General features: G+C 34.4%; 2 protein-coding genes across 2 annotated transcripts in view; one reads left to right on the forward strand and one right to left on the reverse strand.

Moving 5' to 3' along the window:
* Positions 1-604: 604 nt before the first annotated feature.
* Positions 605-3,622, reverse strand: LOC128174060 (uncharacterized protein K02A2.6-like). The gene has a single exon (XM_052839697.1). It carries the CDS (start codon positions 3,620-3,622, stop codon positions 605-607), a length of 3,018 nt encoding a protein of 1,005 aa, XP_052695657.1.
* A 379-nt stretch (positions 3,623-4,001) lies between these two features.
* The window catches only part of LOC128174061 (uncharacterized), a 31,249-nt gene continuing 11,728 nt past the window's right edge, over positions 4,002-23,522 (forward strand). Inside the window, exons 1-8 of the mRNA XM_052839698.1 lie at positions 4,002-4,120; positions 4,560-4,572; positions 4,849-5,044; positions 7,437-9,101; positions 9,224-9,295; positions 12,190-12,261; positions 12,495-12,541; positions 19,299-19,407. Coding sequence (XP_052695658.1) covers positions 4,002-4,120; positions 4,560-4,572; positions 4,849-5,044; positions 7,437-9,101; positions 9,224-9,295; positions 12,190-12,261; positions 12,495-12,541; positions 19,299-19,407 — 2,293 coding nt within the window. The remainder of the gene's footprint in view (positions 4,121-4,559; positions 4,573-4,848; positions 5,045-7,436; positions 9,102-9,223; positions 9,296-12,189; positions 12,262-12,494; positions 12,542-19,298; positions 19,408-23,522) is intronic.

Consider the following 23,522-nt stretch of genomic DNA (forward strand, 5'->3'; position numbering starts at 1 on the left):
AAGGAAGTAACTTTACACGATCATGAACTCAGAGGACAGAATAACTTCAACTTATTTTTATGAGGAAGTTCTGGTGAAGTTACCGCGATCACATAACATCATTTATTCAGTTTTGGTTGTCAATTTCAATGTAAGAATTTGCATTAATAATTTGATTTTCATAATAAAAGTTTAAAACTTTAGTGGACTGATGGTCCACCAGGTCCTGAACTGTTGGTGGACTTTCCCAATTTTTGGTGGACTCAGGCCGCCGATCTACTGTTAGTGTCAAGCCCTGGACTTAGATATTTTACAATATCATATAAAGATAGTATACAATATCATATAATGATATACAGAGGGTTCTGCTTAATCTGATAGTCAATTAGTCAGAGAAAAATTATCAGATAAACCGAATATTAGATTAACCGTTTTAGCGTTTTTGTGGTCTTTGATTTTGGTATAGAATAAAATATAACTTGTTTCAAGATAAAAGTAATCAATAGAAAGATATAATCTGTATGTCAATAGTTTGAAATGAAATAATTTACCTTGCATTAACAATGAAATAGCAGTTTAGTCTTTATTTTGTTTGTTAATGCTCAAAAGAAAATGTTTCTCTTTATTACAATGGTTTGAAAGTGGCCCCCATTTTGATCTTGGTTGATCCTGTATTCTTCAAAATAAAAGTTTCAAAGAAACGGCTGTAATAGTCCACATACACCAATACTGATTCTCCTGTTGGAAACGGTCCCATTAGATCAATTGCTGTAGCTTGCCATGGATAATCTGGAAGCACTTTACGGCGTAACGGCTCAGGTGACGATGGACCTCCTACTACTTGACATGCGTAACATTTCTTGCAAACACGTTCAGCATCACTGTCAATCTTTGGCCACCATACTTTCTTTCTCAGTCGTTGTTTGGTTTTAGTGATTCCTTGGTGTCCCTCATGAGCAGCGCTTAAAACTCTCTCCCTCAGACTGGTTGGAATCACAATACGTGTACCTCTGAGGATCACCTTTCCTATGCTGCACAGTTCAGTTTTAACGGATACGTAGCTTTCCTCACAATCTGTCCAATTTCCAGTTAGTAAGGCTTCCTTCACTCGGTGTAACTCAAGATCTCCAGCGGACTCTTTCTCCACCTCCTGAATCGTCAAGGTTCTTGGTACGGCTTGCAGAGCCACGAATCTCACAAAATCCTCTGATATTTCACTTGGTGAGGGTGCATCAGATTTATATATACACAGTCGAGAAAGTACATCAGCAACATTTTTGTGTCCGGGAATATACTTTACTGTGAACTGAAAGGGTTGGAGTCTCAATACCCATCGCTGAATGCGTGCACACGGGTTTGATTTCTTGCTGTAAATGAACTGTAAAGGCTTATGGTCTGTCAGCAAATCAAACTCGATGCCATACAAATACATGTAAAAGCGTTCACACGCCCACACCAGTGCTAGGGCTTCTTTCTCGGTCTGCGAGTATCTTCTTTCAACATCTGTCAAACTTTTGCTTGCAAAGCAAATAATACGGGGCTCTCCCTGTTGTATCTGTACTAACACTGCACCAAGCCCCACAGGACTGGCATCCGCTATCACTTGAGTTCTCGCTTTTGCATCAAAATATCCTAAAGTCTCAGCTTTCGATAAACTTGTCTTCAGCTTTCGGAATGCTTTGTCTTGTTCAGGACCCCAAGTAAATGGTTGGTTTTTCCTCGTCAAAAGTCTCAACGGTTCTGACAGTGATGCTAGGTTTGGAATGAACTTTCCACAATATGAAACCAATCCAAGGAAACTTCTGACTTCTGATGCGTTTGTTGGTGGTCTAGCTTCTACTATAGCTTTCACCTTCTCTCGGGTCGGGTCGATTCCTTTGTCTGATAAGACGTGTCCCATAAACTCTAGTTTTCGGAGACGAAGTTGACATTTTTCCTTATTAAATGTCAATCCCTTGCTGCCTAATTTCTCAATCACAGCTAGCAATCTGCGGTCGTGCTCTTCCATTGTTTTGGCATGTACAATAATGTCGTCCGACATATTTCTCACTCCGTCACATCCATGAAGTGCCTGCTGAATGGTGTGCTGATAAATCTCAGGTGCAGACGTGACACCAAAACTAAGTCTCTTGTAGCGAAACAGTCCAATATGAGTAACAAAAGTGGTAATGTCACGAGATTCATCAGCTAGCTCCAATTGATGAAAACCCCACTTAAGGTCTAACTTGCTGAAAATACAACTCCCATTTAGCTCATGCAGGATCTCATCAATGGTAGGTATTGGATGTCTCTCTCTAATAATGGCCTCATTAGCTTGCCTCATGTCCACGCACAGACGAATATCTCCAGACTGCTTCGGTGTGACAACAATAGGGCTGACCCAAGATGATGGTCCCTCAACTGGCTCAATGATATCCATGTCCTGTAACTCCTTGAGTTTTGCCTCAACCTTCTCCCTCATAGCGAACGGAATCCTCCTGACTTGCTGTGCTACAGGGGTAACATTCTCATCTAAATGTAACATCAACTTAAAGTTCTTTAACTTTCCAACACCATTAAAGTACTTTTCATATTTGGTAAATATACTGGCTTCTGACAGGAAATTTGCATGTGCCACCTTCAGAATTCCGAGCTCTGTTGCTGTTTTATGTCCTAACAGGGCCTGTCCTTTACCTTGAATCACAATGAACTCTGCTTTCACTGAAGAATTTCCCACTGAAATGTTTGCCATAAAGCTTCCTAGGGTGTCCAGTGGTTTTGAACTTCCATACGGATAAAGTATTTTACTAGATCGCTGTGACGTACATCTTACTCTTTTCTTCTTTAACTCCTCCCATAAGGAGTGATCCAGTACGTTACAACTAGCACCAGAGTCGACAATCATCACAATATCTTCTACTCCACCAATATTTGTGGTAACGGTTGGGTGATACGGTCCATTGACTGTAAGTGTTTCAAGTGTTTCTTGTGGGTTATCCATAGACAATGTAAATGCATAAGCTTCATCAGAATCCTCCTGATCTGTTGTGTCCACCAGTCTAACTCGTGGCTTCGGTTTGCTGCGTCCGGAATGTTTGTGACTATAATTGTGAGTCTTTGGTGTGAACGATTTACAGCACTTAGCAAAGTGATCGGGCTTGTTGCACTTAAGACATATTTGACCGATGGCTGGACATGCTGGATCTGACTTAATATGTCCTCTTTGACCACACCTATAACAAGTTATACTTGAGTTCGGTTTGTGTTTTCGTACACTTACTTTATTCACAAAAGCTTCTGAATTCCTTCCTCCTTCAATTCCGGTAGCTTGTTGTTGACTTTGTTCAAAAGCCCTTGCTGTAGTTAACGTTTGCTCGAGTGTCAAATCACCTCCTCTCTCCAGTAATTTCCTACGTAAGTGAGATGATTTGCATTTTTCGATGACTTGATCCCTAATATGTTCGTCTGCATTGTCAAAGTTACAATGTTGCGCTTTCTGTTTCAATCGAGTCACAAACTGATCCACACTCTCTGTCGGTTCTTGTGTCATCAAACGAAATCCATGCCGTTCGAATGGTGTGTTTACTCTAGGCCGGAAGTAGTTGTCAAGTTGTTCCATAGCTATGTCGTACACCGTCTCATCTCTCTTCTTACATATAATCATTACACACTGCTTACAGGTATGATTTACATGTAATATTAATTTGTTAACTTTATCTGAAGAATTAAGAATTTTGTATCATGATAGAAAGCTGGATAGGGTTTTACATTTCTTGTTCGATAAATTTTCGTATACGGTATGCTGAACGACTTGTAACTTTGAAATAAATGTACTTGTTTATGTAAAGACATGAAAAGATCAACACGATAGGATAAACGGAAAAAATGTTAAAAACGATAAACCTGATAGGATTAACGCACGATAGGACAGTATACACGCACGATACGATAGGATTGATACACGATACGATAGGATAGGACTGTAAAAAATAACGTTGCGGGTACTGTACCTAGAAAGGAGTTTATGAATCCTTCTCTGTGCCATGAAGGCGTATAGGGCCCATGCTTATCACCAGTTTCCTGTTTTCCATGGTGCTAAGAGGATGAGAGTCATTGACTCCCCCAGGATGGGACACCAGTCCATCGCAGGTTCACCCCCAGCGTAAGCCAGTTCCCAATTTCAGCTGGGTGGACTGAGATTATGTAGTGCCTTGTCTAAGTGCACAACACACGACATCAAGTTACCACAGCAGGTTTTGAACCAGTGACCTTTTGTTTACTGGCCTAACGCCCATAACCTCTGAGCTATGTGCTCCACACTTGGAATAAAACTAATCTAAAATTCAGAAGAGACTTTGACAGATATCCTACATTTTTCACTCGAAAATTTGTTTCATATTAATAATAGCTGCATATCTACTTTGGGTTGACATACTAAAAGCAACTAGAATTGACCATCAGAGTAGACTACTGATAGCTAGTTCTTTAGCTATGTTTCATAATGTATGTGAATCACTTATGTATGCCTAAATAATAATGAATGTCACAAAATGAATCTAAATTATTAAACTTTAAAGCCATATGTGTTGAGTTTCTGCTAGGAATAGGGAAACTGTACAACTCTGTAAATGTAACTCCCCTATCCCCACCCCACCCCCAATGTTTACACCACAAAGCTTGTGGATATGGATTAAATAGATATTATGAATTCAAAGTGGTTTCAAGAATATGAATACTTGTATCATATTCATTCTGATCTGATACATTTACATGTATTTTCCTATATAATACATTCCTAGCTTCCTACAATAATTCATGTTGCGAGAAGATGCTCCGCTTAGCGGTGCCCTTGTTTATAATCATTTATAGTTTGTCTGGGTTTTTTATTAGCTAAAGGAACCAATTAAACAAGAAACTCAGCATGTAGATCTTACCCAGCATACAGAATCCTCAGAGGCTGCATCAACAGAATGTTCCCCATCTCATACTACAGAGTCTTTTAAGGCCCAATCAGCAGAGACATGCACATCTCAAATGTCTTCAACAGAAAAAAAAAACATATTTACAAATGAAAAGATCACATCAGGTAAGTTTGATCACTAAAATCTTAGTATGATTTTAAAGGGTTTATTTATTAATAAAAAAAATTAATTGCAACTTTAAGATAACATTAAAGTCTACGGGAAATGTAGGGGTTTTTTTAAATATACAGTATATCAAGTCTTTTCCATGCAAATCCAATTTACGCTTTTTAGTGCAAGTTAATTTCATACATCCTTTCCCTTTCTTTAAAAATGCAAAGAAAATTCATAACTTACCATGCATATTTGGAGAAAAAGATTTTTTCAAATTGTTATGAGAGGCAAACAACTCTGAAAAAAAGTTTCAAGTTTAAAAAGTTCACTTAATTGACTGCATACAAACCCCCAACTTTAGTTTATATCAGCATCATGATAATTTTCAACGACATATTTAATATAGTTTAGATATATCAAAATTGTTTTAAATAATGACTTCACAATAAGTATGAAAAATGTTAGTCAGCTTTCGAGCTTGTGGAAGATTGTTTTTGCTGACATGGTCCTTATCGACCATAGAACTTACAAAATGATTACTTCGAGACCATGGATAACCTTGTTTCGTCAACTTGTTCGTTAGTATCTTGTTTCTGTTGTTTTAGAAACTTTTTGTACATAGAGCACGCTCACCTGAACCAAAGGTTCAAGTGAGCTTTCCTGATCACCTGTTGTCCATCGCCTGTCAGTCTCTCTGTCCGTCCATCTGTCTGTAAACTTTTCACAATTTTGGCTTCTTCCCTAGACCCACTTGGCCAAAGTTAACAAAGTTGGAACAAATCATCCTTTAGGGAAGGGGATTCCAAATTTTTTATATTGATAAAACCCTTTTTAAAAGGTAGATAATTTTGAAATGGTGAAAATAGAGTGCCAGTCTTTTTGTTAATCAAGCTGGTAAATAATGATTGTCACAGTGTGCATGTAAGTAGAATAATCATTAACAACCATGGTCAAAATACTTTGTCATGTTACAGATGGTAATTTTTATTTTTGCATAGCAGAGTCTCTGGGGGTTAGATTTCTAAATTGTTAAACATAATAAATCAATTAACATGTCCAGCATCCAGTCATCTGTGGTTATTGTTAATATCTCTCATTTTTATTTTCTCTGAATTTGCTTCTGGACATAATTTTTTTTTTAACTTTGTTCAACCCACCCACCTACACCCTTTTACATATGCACACACATTATATAATAGTCATATTTTGTTTTAATTTTCATTTGAGTGTATGAAATATTGTGAAATTGGCAGTTTTAAACGTCACCTATGCAAATTAATTAATCATTTATTCAATTATGTTTTCTTGTTTACTTTATTGTTTTCGATTGAAACATCGTAAGTCATAAAACAAAATTCTAAATTTACATAGGAATATATGAAGAAAACTCTTTAGAAATATTTTTCTAAAAAAACATTTGCCTGGAAAAGCTGTAACTTTTGTGAAAGCAACCTCAAATAATGTAGATTTAAATGAGTTCAAATCAAAATCTTGTGAAATAGGGCAGGGCCACAATGGGGATTCAATTTTACAAAGGAAAACATTTTAATTCACAAAAACTTAAATGCTATATGGTTTTACCTACATGTATATGCGAGCATTTTGATAGATTGCTGATTCTTGGAAATTGTTTAGACTTTGGCCCAAATGGACGATTCTTGGGCCTCACAAGGGGTTCAGAGTTTGATGTAGGTTTATATCTCATATAAAAACAATTGTTTAGGATCTTGTTGAGAACTGCTATGCTCAACAGGTTATATGATTGACTATAAAATCATCAGGTTAGAAAAGGGACTTGATAATAAACATAAGAATATCCACAGTGAAGAAATGGAATTTTATTTATACAGGATTTACATTTTTATACTACAGTGTCCACATAGTTTGTATTATGACTCCATTAAGCTGATTTTATTATGCCAATTGTTTATCAGGTGAGCGATGTGGTCCATGGGCCTCTTGTTTCACTGGTTCATGGGGACGTAATATTTTTGGTAGTGTAATCAGAATTATTTCAATAACTATAAACAAATGATTGTATATACGTCCGTGGGGTTGTAAATTCGTGGGCAAGGATTACCCACAAAAGCCAAGAACATTTGTCCCCCACAAACAATGACTTCGAAGTTCACACCAAGTAGGGACTCAAATTCCTTGAAAAAGCTTGTTAAATATTTCATCATGATTAGAATGTCTAGAACGATTGAAACCTGAGGGTTTACTTGCAATGTTTGAGAATCAAGGCAATTTTTTTTATTGATATAGAGATATGTATATATATATATATATATATATATAGTTTTTATAAATTTTATGAATGAAGTGAACCTTTGACCATTGTCTGAGTTTTATTCTACCGACACTGGCTACAAATACCTCTAATACAGACAAGTTCAATTTCAGAAATAAAAACCAAACTTGCCTCAAAGATCAAAAAGAGACCCCATAGACCATGCCCATTTTGCAACAAAATGCAGTCGGCACTAAGCAGACACATACAGAAGTGTCACAAAGAGGAAGAAGAGGTTAAAGCTGCACTAAAGTTGCCAGGACCAGAAAAGCAACAAGCTTTTAAAAACATGAAAAGACAAGGAATTTATCAGTACAATGTTAAAGCGCTATGCAATGAGTCTGAAGAAGAACTGATAAAAGAAAGAAAAACTGCTGCACATAAATCTTACACACAAATGGCAATGTGTTCCCTTTGCAAGGCATTTTTAAATAAAAATACAATGCATCGCCATAAAAAAATATGTAAAAGGGCAGAGGAAACAACAATACCACCTTGTGGAATTTCACTAAATGTGTTTAAAGAAGTAGAGTATCCTGCAAGTTATGTTCAGTTTGTGTACACTAGAATTCAAGCAGATGATGTTGGGATGAAAATAAGGGATGATACCTTCATTAAGGACTATGGTTTCATGGAGTACCAAGCAATAGAGGGATCAAGTTTCAAACTGACAGAAAAACTAAATACACTGCGATCAAAATTGAGAAGACTTGCCAGGCTTTTCATGGAGTTTCAAAAAATTGCTTCAGAGGCGGGAGTTGTAGTAAAACATTGCTCTGAAATGTTTAATGTAAAATCTATTAAACTACTTAGCACTGCAGTTAATTCTATGACAATTGACCCTGAAGGTGAAATGAAAAGTGGATTAAGATTGGGGCTAAGATCTTTAATTCTTGAAGTGAGCAACTCAATCTACTCCACTCACATGCTTATGGGAGAAGACGACAAAGCGCTTGAGGCTGAGAAGTTTAGAAAAGTCCTTCAAGTTCGATGGAAATCTTTCTTTAGATCAGCACAGGAAGCAATTATTAAGAAGAGGCAAAATGAATCAAGAGACCCAAAACGTCTGCCCTCTGTTGAGGATATTAGGCAAATTCAACAGTTTACAAAAAGCAGTGTAAAAGAATTAGTAAGTGATGCAGCATATTCACTAATGACCCAAACTTTGTTTTGTAAACTTAGAAACTTCATTGCCAGTCGTCTAACATTATTTAATGCTAGAAGAGGAGGGGAAGCAACTAGACTCACTGTTTCAGAGTTAAAGGATGCTTTTAAAGACAAATGGGTAGATGAGTCATTTATAAAGAAAGACACTGAAAGTGATGATTTTGAAAAAATGGCATGTCAGCTTAAATGTGCTTATCTACATTCTTCTAAGAAGTCAGAACTAGTGCCTGTCATAATTCCAGAGGATTGCTGGAAGGGACTCCAAATGCTTGCTGATGTTGAAAATAGAAAACTGGCGGGCATACATCCTCAAAATGAATTTGTATTTGCCAATACCGAAGATTCAGTTGACCATGTGAGTGGATGGCAATGTGTACGTGATGTATGTGAGAAAGCCGATGTGCCTAGAAACATAACTGCAACGGATATGAGACATTTTGTAGCTACTCACTATGCATCCCTAGAAGTTCCTCAGCAGGAAAGAGACTTTTTTATCCAAAAACATATGGGTCATTCAAAATTTATAAATGAAAATGTTTACCAGTGCCCTCCTGCTCTCAGAGAGATAAAAATGGCAGGAAAATTTCTAATGACACTGGATTCATATGAAGGTAAATATGATAAAGTTCTTGAGTAATTGAATTTTACCTGGTGTTTGATTCATTATGTAGTATTAATTTATTTGAAAAAATTTTTCCTGTACTTTAGAAAGTGCTTTTTTTTTTGTTTTTAGGTGAAAATGAAATAGTTGACCAAAATGAAATCAACAGCAGTCTGTGTATTCCAGAAGAAGCGTTGTCAAATGGTAATGTATCCAGAAACGATATCTTAACTGCTAATTGTTTTTATTAGGTAACCCTAACCGTAAATAATCACACAAACAGCTGACTACCAGTATATCACAACGATATCCATATCGACACAGCCAAACTTCAGCATGTACATGTATACTTCGCCATAAAATTATGTCTTCAATCTTTTGTTGCATCATTCATAAAATCAGTGGGGTTTTTATGGTTTTCCTTGGATCTGTGTAACTCAGGGCAGGCCTATTGGGAGGATAAATAAATTTTATATCAGTGCAATTGATAATGTTTTTATATTTCAAGCAGTTTCTAAGAAAAACAAGTTAGGCTGTTTAAAATTAATTCTACGTTTAACGTCACATGAAAATTTAAAACCTACGAGGGAGGGAGGAAAAAAATAAACAAACAAAAATTTCAAACAAGTGTGTAATTATTGAAAGTCACCCATTCAGTTTTCAATACATCAACACTGTCATATATTACATATGGTAGGATTCAGTCCATGTTAATTTTTGCATTTTCCAAGCAAATACTTTTGTGTAATTTATGTTTATATTCTTTCTGTGGGTCATTCACCTTTGAAATTGAACAAAAGTTAAAAAGGAACAAATTTATCACATCATTAAGCTAACATTGAAGTCTATGGAGACAGAACAGTGGTGGTAAGAAATTGCTAAGCTTTCCCCTTTTTAAAAAAATGCAAAAATAACTTCACCGTACCCATTTTGAGTTTTTGTTAAATAAGATGGGTAGTCCTTTCAGTTGATGAGGGACCACTTAAATAAATATATACAACAAACCCCATTTTGCCTCTTTGGGCCGAAGTTGGTTCAGCATGGGTCAGGCTCTGTGACTTGACAACCGACATTCAACAATCTCGAAATAAGATTTTACTGCCAATCTTTGATAGTGGCGTTGACTCATTTTTTTCGTATTGTGAAAACCGAATACCTCAATGCTGTCTTTGAGCATGTTTTTCTCTCATACAGGATGTAGAATTCAGTCGCTAAATAAAAACCCAAACCGGAACAATTTTTTCAAATCCAGATTTGTTTGTTTTTTCATAATGACGATTTCGCCGAAACCTATGCGCGCGTGTTACGTTAAACGTAGTATTAATTTTGAACAGCCTTATGATATATTACTCAATTTATTATCATATTATATATATGCAGGTAACTCTCGATAGCTCGAAGTCCATGGGACTGAGGAAGGTATCGAGAGTAAAAAACAGTGTATAATGTTTAAGGGGACTGCAGTTTGACTTCAAGAGATCAAGATTTCAAGAAATTAAGAGTAAATTTGCTTAGTAAACAGGACCCTAGACTCACTTCAAGGGATCAAGAACTTCGAACGATCGAAGTTCGAGTCATCAAGAGTTACCTGTTTATATGCATATAAGAGCAACATGAATTTTTTTGTTTGTGTCAGAAAAACGTGAATCATTTAAAATGTTGTGAAATATTTATCTAATAATAATTTTCCAAATTTAACTTCAATTTTAAATAAACTTTGATTTATTATTAAAAAAATGTCAAGTAAAATTTACTCCCAAGAAAACACAAAAAGGGTGTTTTGCTCGATTCGATACCCCAGTATTTACCCGCAGTGGCGTCGGAAGGAAATTGATAGTGGGGGGGGGGGGGGGGGGGACTAATCCTCAGAAATCTTGACAAGCAAAAACAAAAAAACCTAATTCCCAAAATCATGAAGAAAAAAAAAATGTCTCCAACTTCTCAATATTTTAATCTTTTCAAGTTAAATTTAGGATAGTTGTGTTGCTGCGAAAAAAAGGGGGTTGGGGCTAAAAACTTTGCAAAGAAAGTGGGGGGACCTAGCCCCCCAGTTCCGACGCCTATGGCCCGAGGGTCAGCTCTAAATTGTTAAACGCATTATAAAAGTGGATTGCAGTTCATTTTATATTCTAAAAACAAACATGTTTAACTGCCATTCAATGAATATATTTTGAATGCTAAACTTGCTTAATGTGCTCATACTGAAGGTGCAGGGGGTATCGACACTCGATTCATTTATTCAGATAAGTCAACTGTTCAGTGGTGGATTTTTCACAGTTAAACATAAAATAAAATAAACTTGTTGATAAGGCCACATAAAATTCATTTTTATATTCTCATCCCCGCCCGCCCCTCTTAATATGGCCCGCCTTGATGCATTTTATTTTTAAAAAAATGAATTGAGTGGGGAAAAAAATTCTGGCTTGTTTTTCGAAAAATTCAAAAACATTTTGATGGCTGCCTTAACATGTGGATTACTGTTTGATTCCAGTTATGTTTGTTACCACAAGGACACAAACGTCGTCATGCATTGCCAGTAAAGTTGAAATAAAATTGAATTAAAAGATTACATGAGGGTTTGTGCACTCATATTAGCAGTAACAATTAACTTAAAAGAATAGAGCAGTTGTTACTTCTAAAACATTAACAGTGAAAAAGGTGTTTTTATAACAATGAAAAATAATAAAATTAATTAAATCTGTCCACCTGCCACATATATTTTGCAAATGAGGATGAGAATCTTAAATATTAATTTTATATGGCCAAAGTATAGTTAAAATAATGCATCCCTAGGATTAAGATTAAACAGTGACAGCATGGCGGAAAATAGATTAAAAGAAACCTTAGATTATTGCAGTTTGGATTTACAAAGAAAGGAAAGAGACTGACGGCAATAAAAAAGATGGAAGATAAAAGTAAAAATTAGTACAGCTTAAAACTGGATACTGAGACATGGACATTTTGGTCCGGTCTAAAAAATGACGCATCGGACCAGCACAGCTGGGCACAGCACATTGGTCAGGGGTGACTGTCCAATGTCTTTCGCATAGACTGAGAGTGACAATTTTACAATAAGTCAATAATTGTTAATATTTTAGAGAACAGTTGCATTGATGAAACTTATAAACCTGACAGCGAAATTGACTCTGTGAAAGAACAGTCCAAGAATGGTTTGTAACATATTCAAAAAAAATATTAATTAAGGCAAATAATGTAAAATATAGTTTAGGTAAATTACTGAATACATGTTATGGTCGTCAAATACTTGGCAATAAATATATTTGTGTTCTAACAATATACATAGAAAAAAGTTTTACATGCTTGATTGTCATAGCCAAGACATTCACAATACCAATGATTTTAAAGGCTGGTGTTAAAATTACGATCAATTATATTTTTTCAGAACATGGAATTAAACGAAAGTATATTAGTAGACCTCAGGAAGCAAAGGTAAGTTCAGAGGACTTTAAATTTGTTTAAATGTGACAATTCTTTCAGAGTCTTGTGTAATAATTGGTTCTGTATTTATGAAACTAATTGAAGGTGTTTGAGAGAATTTTGATGACGTGACCATGAATTCATGGGTATAGATATACAGTCAAAACTGTCTTAATGGCCACTCTTGACCAGCAGCCGGTTTTATTTCCCCTGGCCGATTTTTCTTATATGTTTGTCCTGGAATGAGCGCCATTTGTGTAACGAGGCCAGCGGCCAGTCAAATCTTGACACAACATGTAATTAACACTTTATTCAACAGCCACTTTATTGGGATTCTGATATGATGTTCAATGTTTTATGAATCATCATAATAATCTTAAAACCGCTCAGACAATAGGGGTGTACAAGTCATTATGGATGTTTTGATAATTGCATTGCCCCAGGGCAATGTCCAAGATTATATAAGTGACAGATGCACATGTTCCAAACAATGGCTTCGATAGGGCTGCAGAGATGTTAAAAAGATAAGCTATCAAATCTTTAGTGAGTTTTTTAACGAGGCCGGGTCTAATTTGTTCTGCCCTTGATTTTTGAATGAAATTTTTTACATGAATTTCTAATGATATAATTATTATTTTAAGATAAAAAAAATAAGACACTTACCACACCGTTTGTTTAGGGGGTCATCTCAAAGTTTGTTAATTTTTAACATAGGACCCTATGGGACTTTGCTTAAAACGTATCAAATTTGCACATTTTTTACATTTTTTTATAACTTCTGCCCTAGAGATTTCTTTTTCTGTTCTACATATTAAAGTTATTGCTAAAAGGCATCAAATGGTCAATTAAAAAAAGCCTTTTACCTCCTGGTTTGTTCCAGGGGTCTTATCAAAGTTGATTTTTGTATGCCCAATTTCCCAAATTTGTCAAATAATGGCTATTTTATATTTGACAAAAGCGGAAATGGTGATCTTTATAGTATTATTTGAACATTCAGACATATTTAAGTAATAAATAAATATATAACATCACATATAAAGGGCCATTTATATAAAAAAAATGGTTACTGTCTTGAGATATATGAATTAAGCTATATTTAGGCGGGTTAAGAAAATGTGACATAGGGCTAGGCTTGCTGAACCCTCTTCACGTTTTCGACCCGAGCCCAAATATAGCTTATACTTCGAGACATTTATGTTTATTCCACAATATAACATTAATTTTACGCATCAAACGAGTTATTTTCAACAAATTTCGCTGAATATCCGCAGTTGAAACTATCACGCCATGGCGTCAACCAAGCAAAAAGATGACGTCACAATACAAATGAACCGCTGCGCGAAAGCATGCGTACTCGTTCTGTACTCGGCCTCGATAAAATTACTTTGTATTTAATCAAATTAATACTAATAATTCTTCAAATACTTTTAAAACCACTATGATTACGAAAGGAAGTTCACTAACTTAACGAGGCCCTGACTATGCATATTCATTCACAGGTCTCAACATTAACACTTGTCCGCTTGTATGGTACCAGTTAAAAAAATATACTGACAAGTAAATAATGCTTTTTTATGTAAAGAAGTCTGCAACATAAAAAAAAAAGCTTTGTGATAAATTTATCCGTAGACTCGTTATAAGTTTATCGATTAGTTATAGCGAGCGCAGCTCGCCGGCGCAAAGCGAGCTCTACCGGCAAGGCGTGTGTGAATAGAAAATTCAGACTACTTGCCCATTCATTCAACAGATTTTTTTGGCGTCAGTAAATCGGACCAGTTATGCCTTGTTTTAATCGTCCCAGTAGTTCCCTGTAATTATGGTTTCCCAATTCACACTCTCACGAGAACAAGATAAAAAACTATGTACATGCATTGTAAATAACACCAATTTCCATTACTTTTAAGACTAACGGAGTTATCGTCCTTTCGAGTGACATCACAATGGATTTCTTACACATTGATCCGACAGAATTTTTCGGCGTCAGTAAATTTCGACCCACAATGCAATTCCTCAATGTCGACCGATCTCACTAGACTGGATACCATCTCGCGAGAATCAAAGTGAAACTTTTGAGAAAGATAAATTGTGTAATTTCCAGAACATCATGCTTTTTAAGTAAACAAACAGTATTTTTCGCGTAGTTTTTTCTAGTGTGTTTTCAAAGAGACAGACTACATTTGACCGACGTGAACTTTGCGTCACAATAAGGGGAAACTACTCTAAGTTAAGTTATTGTAAATCTGCTGAAATATAAATACCAAAATCTTCTCAAAATCTTGCAGAGCTAACGAATCGGGACATTTCTACAGAGATAGGAAACAGCTGTAACTTGCTCTCATTTGGATGAATATAACAATTATTTTATTCACTATATTTACGGTAATTTCCAGGACCGTTTTTTAAATGGGGCGTGGCAACATCATTAAAAAAATCTTCACAAGCAAAAAGAAAAATAAAATTCTCAAAATCAGGAAAATTCTAATCGGAGGTGGGGAATGGGGAGTGCGTGGTATGCCAAGTTAGCTCTTTAGCTGCTCAAAAGTGTCTTTATTTTCACTACTATTTACGGTATTACATGCTCCCGGGGGATCCATTTTCCTTATGTGATCAAATTTTTTTTATACGTAAATTTGATTTTTTTTAAACGGGGGAGGGGGGAATCTGTGATAAGTCAAGTTTTATTTGTAAGTTTAAGAAAAATGTCTGCTGCAAGAAAAGAGGAAATAAACTGCAATGTACATTATGTTAAAATCTTTATTATTCAACAACATTTTATCTGAGATAAATTCTATACTGGCGTGCCACCAGTATATAAACAATCTGATTAAAATCAGATCTTTGATCCGCTCCGACAAATTCTGATGTCGCTACACTTTGTTCAGCGACTATCAGAATTTCGGAGCGTTACAAAGATCTGATTTTAATCAGATTGGTATATAAATAAAAAAAATCTTATGAATTATGAATAACAAAAATTTGCTGGAAAAATAGGTATATTTTATTTTGCATTCAAATTCATTTCCTTTACGTCACTACTTTTATTTTTATTGATTTATCATAATTCATTTTTGATCACCTGCTGCGCTCGCCCCAACGGTCGCACCGTAAAACATATTATTGAATTCGATCCCGACATCAAATTTCAAAGCAATTGAGTTACTCTTGATCGGGATTGAAGTTCACTAATTTCAAACAACTTTCAATAGGTGTGGATCTTAGTTCTTACAAAGTACCAAACAGAAATGTTAAGAAAAAGAAAGGGAAAAAAGGTAGCAATGATATACTTGAGGATTATGGAAAGAAATGTAATTATACCCCCGCAAACGAAGTTTAGGAGGGTATATTGGTTTCACCCTGTCCGTCTGTCTGTAGACGCAACTTTGTCCCCCATATAGAATTTTTTATTACTGCATGGAACAGTTTGAAAGTTTGTACATATGTTGAACACCATCTGAAGTTGTGCACCTGCAATTTTTTTTAAGATCAGACAAGATTTAATGATTTTATGACAGTTTTCATTTTTCTTATTCTATATATTGTACACTAATGTTAAAAGGTAAGGGAGGTAATCCTTACATATTTTATTAATTAATTAATAGTATTAAAACACTTCAAAATATATTTTTATAAATACATCCAGATGGAGGTTTTTTGTCTTAATTAATAAAAAAAAAATATTTTTTATAAGTATTCTATCATCTGACAATGCAAAGTTTTTGTTTGTCAATGATAAATTCTTAGGAGCTAATAAGAACATCAAAGACAAGTGTAGCTGAATTTATTTGTCCCAAGGGAGCCATTATCTGAGCCATGGTTCAGATGGAGCATGTGTTTAGGCGAAATTGATAATCTGTAAAATGGGTGATGGTTTTGGGGCTATTTTAAAACTGTTTCATATAAACCAAAAGTTTCTATCATAAGGAAATATTAATAAAGAAGTTAAACTATTTTTAGAAGTTGTTTAAATTTATGAGTCAAGTAAATTGAAAGTTTTATTAACAGGAGAGCATTGCTTGGCTACCGGTATTTCCATTTATTGCAAAGGGAGGGTTATTGTCATTTTGTTGGTTTTTTTTTAAATCAATTAAATTTTTAAAAAATGTATCATCAGATACATACATTTGTAAATGTATTACTGTTATAGATATTTATGTACAGTGAAATTCTGACAATTTCTTTGTTAACAATTTTTTTTTTTTTTTTTACAATTCTAGAATTTTTTTTTTTGTATGTGTTCCAAATCTTTATTATTCCATTCAATTATTGTCCCACTTGAAATTAGCCTTGGGGGTGGGGGGGGGGTATTAGTCCCATTAGGACAGTTCTAGTTTATTTTAGGTTTCATTCATCATTGATAGACTATTATGACTTTCCATGTTTAGTTTAAAATCAGTTCAGAATGCAATATAACAATAACATGTTATTTTTAACCTGATGCTTAATTTAAAATGTCTTGTAATTTGCCATGACAAAGCTACAGCTGACAAATCATGTTTAATGTTATATGAAACAAATACATTTAAGAAAGAAACTTTAAGTTTCCAATTTATTTAAAAAGTCAGGTTCTTAATTATAGCATGAATAATCTATAAATGACTTTATTTTAGTAATACAGAACTGTAGTTTTCAAGTTGACAATATTTGATCGTTAATATTGAAAAATTTTCGGACTAGTAAAGATGAAGGTCGGACAAGTAAATGTCTTGGTCACTTGTTCGAATGGAAAGTAGGAAAAAAAGTTAATGTAGAGCCCTGATTTATAACATTTGTAATGACAGCATACTTGAAGACAGTAAATAAACATCTTAATGAGGAATAAATAAATACATCTGATTCAATTGAGTATATTTACATTCTACTATGTTTTCCATTAAATTCTGTGATGTTTAGATGCCTCTAAATGCGACATCTATTCACTGCGTATGAATTTACAAGTAATTTACATAAGTAGTTCTCAAACATTGATTTCTATGTTAGGCCAGCATTTTTTTATTTTTAGGTTTACAAACAACAAAATGATAAAGTTCCGTAGGAGGAGGAAATAAAAAAAAAAAAATCTCTTTTGACCTACAATTTTTTTATTTTTAGGTTTACGAACCACAAAATTGTAAAACTCTTTAGGAGAAAAAAAACTTTTATGACATCATCTTTATTCTAATAATATAATGAATGACAATTTCATGATAGTGGTGTGTAACTGCATCAAGTGTAGCATGTGAAAAGTATGTCATCTGTGTAACATATCACTGAAATAGTACAATAGAATATTAGACATACAGTTTTGATATTACATGTACATATAGCAATGTCAGGGGTGTGCAATTACAAAATTTGGCCACAAAGTTACTAGCCCAAGATTCAAAATTACTAGTCAGACTATTGTCGGACATGTCAACATTTCATTAAAAAAAACCCCTAAATTTTATGTGCTTAAAGTCATAATGTTTTCTCCTGTATGATACTAGTATATAATTATTAATATACAAAATATTTATTACTTTCATGTTTTCTGCAGTTAAAAAATATTCAACTTCATTGATCTCTCACATTTTATTTACAAAATTGGTTTGGGTGTTTATATGTGAGAAAACTCAAAAATAACATTGTGAATGTGAACAGACTCTATAAAATCACTGCAACTATATGTGTGCATGTATTTTATCCTGTTGAATTTCCATGTACAAAGTACAGCTATGCAATTAATTATGCAATGGTAAATTTTTATTGAAAATAACGAAAAATGCACAAACAATAATATGATTTTTTTTAATTCACTAGGCAGGTCACTTTAAAATGTGTTCATGAGAATAGTTACTGCAGAAATTTATCTCTAATACATCTCTCTCTCTCTCTCTCTCTCTCTCTCTCTCTGTAAAATAATTTTTTAAAAAGGCCAATAAATACATATGCCAATTCAACACAAAAAAGAAAGGGAATCATTTTACAGTGGTGTACTTGAAAACAGCTGCACAGGTAACTATCGAAGCCATGTTCAGTGAGGTGTGACTATCTCGTCTAGCCACTGGTCAACACTGTCGGTAAAACTTCAAAGTATGAAACTTACAGCAGAGTGTTTATAGAAGCTATAGAATGTAGCACGAGAAAAAGATGCGGAAGAAATTTTTAGGCTATCATGACACATAAAGAGCAGATTTTATGCCTCTGTGATAACAATGACGATACACTTTTCCTACTAGGAAAAATTTGCTGTCGGGGAGAAAAAAAAGAACTTTTTAGTAATTTTATTTTTTTTCTAAAAACTCAGAAAACCGAGCGGAGGGTTTGTAAACCTAAAAATAAAAAATTCTGGCCTTATCGGTGAAAAAATATATTTTACAAATGTTGTCAAAACACCATGTTTTACTGTACAGTTATTCAACAAAAAAGTTGACTTTATTATTAAAAGCAAAATTTTAAGGGTTATTTTTCGTGGGTTATATTTTCTGGGCTTCTTGTTTATATATGGTGTGAAGTAAAAAAATATAAAATCGCGAACGTTGAACTTTTCTCCTTCTTTTTTATATTTTTCAACTTTCATAAAATGATGGCGAGATTTAAAAATCCATGAAGAATGCTATTGCGATTTTACGCGGATATTTTTTCCTCGCGTTTAATTAGGAATTTACAGTATACTGGAAGCTGTCGATAGATATATTTTTATTAGGAGGGGGAAGGGGGGAATACATCTTTGTATCTTTCTCAAAATCAAGCATTAAGCAAGCACTGAAAGGTGAAAGTTTTAAATGATATTTTTTAATTTTGTTTGTAGAGATCAAGGAAGGATGTTGATGAGTCTGATTCATCAAGTGAACATGATGTCGGACCAGAAGAAATCAAAGAAATAAGACAAGAGCTTGACCTTAATATAAAGTCTAGAAGTAAGCAGCATTAAATGATATGTAGGTCATGTCCCAAGGGTATGGTCCCGACCCGAAATAGAGCTTATTTGCAGGAATGGATGCATGATATAGGATATGATAGGATAATAAGGGTGTCGGTTCCCAACTTTCCAACAGAAGACCCTATTGTTTTCATTTTCTTAACATTTTTCTTAAAGCTCAAAAATCTCAGACATGGTGCAACGAATTTTTCTGATATTTACATAGATAAAAAAGAGTATCAAAATCTTTTATCACGTACATTTTTGTTGATTAAGTCACTTCCAATCTGCCAATATATTCGTTCATCTTTTTAGCTCACCTGAGCTGAAAGCTTAAGTGAGCTATTCTGATCACATTTTGTCTGTCGTCCGTCTGTCTGTAAACTTTTCACATTTTCTACATCTTCTCAAGAACCACTGGGCCAATTTCAACTAAACTTGGCACAAAGCATTCTTAGCCTAAGGGGATTCTAAGTTGTGAAAATTAAGGACCACGCCCTTTTGCAAAGGGAGATATTTAGGAATTTATGAAAATTTTCGAGAAATTTTCAAAAATCTTCTTCTCATGAACCATAAGACCAGGAAAGCTGAAACTTGTGTGGAAGCATCCTCAGGTAGTGTTGATTAAAAGTTGTGAAAATCATGATCCCCGGGGGTAGGGTGGGGCCACAATGGGGGGTCGAAGTTTTACATAGGAATATATAGAGTAAATCTTTAAAAATCTTCTTCTCAGAAACTAATCAGCCAGGAAAGCTGAAACTTGTATGAAAGCATCATGAGGTAGTGTAGATACAAAGTTGTGAAAATCATGGCCCCCAGGGGTAGGGTGGGGCCACAATGGGGGGTCGAAGTTTAACATAGGAATATATAGAGCAAATCTTTAAAAATGTTCTTCTCAGAAACTAATCAGCCGGCATAGCTGAAACTTGTGTGTTGAAGCATCCTCAGGTAGTGTAAATTCAAAGTTGTGAAAATCATGACCCCCGGGGGTAGGGTGGGACCACAATGGGGGATCGAAATTTTACATAGGAATATACAGAGTAAATCTTTAAATCTTCTTCTCATGAACCATATGACCAGAAAAGCTGACACTTGTGTTGAAGCATCCTCAGTTAGTGTAGATTCAAAGTTGTGAAAATCATGACCCCCGGGGGTAGGGTGGGGCCACAATGGGGGGGGGGGGGGTCGAAGTTTTACATAGGAATATATAGAGTAAATCTTTAAAAATCTTCTTCTCAGAAACTAATCAGCCAGGAAAGCTGAAACTTGTGTGAGGTAGTGTAGATACAAAGTATGTATTATTGTATATTGTCCAGATAGTTTGTATTATGACTCCATCAAGCTGATTTTATCATACCTATTGTTTCTCAGGTGAGCGATGTGGCCCATGGGCCTCTTGTTTAATAAAGTGATTTTGTCCTCCCTTTTTCTCAAAAATGATTAAGGATAGAAGACTGAAATTTTCAGGAATGATAGATGTTTGAATTGTTAGATGCTATCAGGTAAAAACATGATCATACCTCACTTACAGTCCACTCATACTGCATGTTTGGAAAATTGTGTTTTAAAATTTTTCAAATCAAAAAGTTTACAATTTTTTTCATCAGGATATGTTTCAAACTTAACAAATTTTAATATGAGCAGGACGTCCATCACTTTCGGTCCACCGTAAGTGATTCCAAAATTTCGAATTTTGGAATTTTAAAGCATACCGTATTTTTCGGAAATTAGGTCGATACTTTTTTTTCCAAACACGTGGACCTCGCCCTATTCACCGCTTCGCCCAATTTATGTTTTTTTTTTTTTTTTTGGAAAATTTGATATGAAATTTTGCAAAAATTTATGCAACCTTCCAATAAAATCATGAGTGTTTACTATAATACTGCTTGAATTTCTGTGTAAAAATCGTATGGATTTTAATCAATATACTGTAGTAATTTATCATTTAAACAAAATTAAATGTAAATAGATTTATTTCTTCTTACATTTTTTACTTAGATCACTGACTGAATCATCTTATATGCTGTCATGCATTTTGATCGTGTGCATACGATAAACAGGAAATCGATTTCGCGCGGTAAAAGTAAAATGAGAACCGTACAAAGGGTATTTACAGGGAAAAAATGTCGGGTAGAAATAAAAAAAAAACCAATTTGTTTTATAGTAGAATACATGAACAAGTTTTTTTCTGTATATTCAACATAAAACTTTTGATGAAATTTTAGCCAGGTGTCTCTGAAATCAGTCTGGGTAGTGCTTACTTTGTTTATATACAGTTGAACTCTCGGCACGTGCTACTCATGCCGGCAGGCTTCAATAAGATCAGAGGTTGACTCGTGTGTATATACACAGTAAAAAGTCACACAGAGACACGGGTTGGCATGTGCTACCGTAGTCATGCCACCAGGCTAGGTTACTATCCCTCGGTTAACACTAGTTTGTACACATGGCAGGGAAGTAATAAAAAACGATCTTAAATTAAAACCGGCCATACTGAATTAATTGGTTTGAAAATTTTGATGCAATTTCAGACATTTTCTTACGATGTTTTCAAGAAATAGATTTTATTTCCCTTTTGTTTAAAACTGTGACATAAGATTAAAGGCTACCATATGATAACGTTATTGGTTTAAACCATTTATTCATTAGAACTAACAGTAATTTTTCGACCAATTCTTCGAAGTCTACCTATTTATACTTCTTTTTATTTTTTGGCTACAAACAGCATCCTTCGCCCAATAAACCGTATCGACCTAATTTTTGAAAAATACGGTAATTGTTCTGTTAACATTGTTGTACTTAATACAAATCTGAAAACCGTTTTAAAATCGGACAATGCATTGCTGAGATATTAAAGTTTAAAAATGACCTTTTCTGAAAATTTTATATTTGCAGTGTAGGTCCAAAATTTAGTTTAATAGAAAGTTAATATAGTAACTCATACTACATGTCAACATTTTAATTTAACCATATCATTTATTCATAATCAAACGGAAGACTCACTTGTTACTTGCAATGAGATCATGTTTAGTTTTGCCAGCTTTCACTGGTCAGTACAACAGTTTGTGGGACTATTATGCAAGCATCTGTGGCTATTATAGATTCTTATTTGGTAAAATTTTGACCCCTGGACTAATAGGGGTTCAAAATTTAAAATAGAAGTCAATAGGGCAAATTTTTAAATAACTTTTAAGGAACTACAATGCTACAATATGTGAGATTACTATGCATGCAACCTTGGATAATGTAGATTCAATATTTTTAAAATAGTGACCCCTGGACTAGTGTCTGGGATCCAAGATGAGTTCAAACTTTAATAATGTAGAAGTATAATGGAAAATATTTAAAAATCTTCTCAACAAGAACAGCATTGCTTCAATTTGTCAGATTACTACATAAGCATCCGCAAATAGTGTAGATTCCAAGTTATAAAAGCCATGACCTTGGATCTAATACTGGGGCCCTAGATGGGGTTGAAAGTATAGAATAGAAATACAGAGGGAAAATGTTTAAAAATCTTCAAGAGAACTACAATGCTTCAATTTGTGAGATTACTTTGCAAGCATTCTTAAATAATGTCGATTCTGATTTAATACAGCTCTGAGCACCGGACCAAAAGTCCAATCCAAAAGGACTATATATGATATGGGCCTAAAATGGCCCCTTAAAATTAACATCATCATTTTACTATAAATCTTTGTTTTCTTAGTACAGATATGTATGTGATGTATTTACATAATATTCATTTTGGTTCAAGTGCCCACAATTTAGAAATTTGACATCGTAAAGACAACCTTTTCCCACCATTTTTGCATTTTTAGCGTAAAACAACTTGTTTTCAAGCAGTTTTTCCTTCCGAAAACATTGAGCGCATGCTTGAACAAATAAAATAATTTAATCAGAGATGTATCTAGCCAAGACTAATAAGTGACCAAAAAAATTTCCTTGTTCAAGCATGCGCTCTATATTTCCCTTTCGTAAATAGATAAGAAAAATGTCAATTTTTGGCTGATTTTGATTGAATGATAGAAATAGCGTCACTTCTGACGTCATATACTGCCAGGAAGTGCAAAAAAATCAAATAAATAGATGAAAAATATATAATATATCAAC

Source organism: Crassostrea angulata, chromosome 2 (genome assembly GCF_025612915.1).
Source record: "Crassostrea angulata isolate pt1a10 chromosome 2, ASM2561291v2, whole genome shotgun sequence".
NCBI lineage: Eukaryota > Metazoa > Mollusca > Bivalvia > Ostreida > Ostreidae > Magallana > Magallana angulata.

Bases quoted from the DNA above. Each gene is read 5' to 3' on its own strand.
- LOC128174060 (XM_052839697.1), bottom strand. From the start codon at position 3,622: ATGATTATATGTAAGAAGAGAGATGAGACGGTGTACGACATAGCTATG.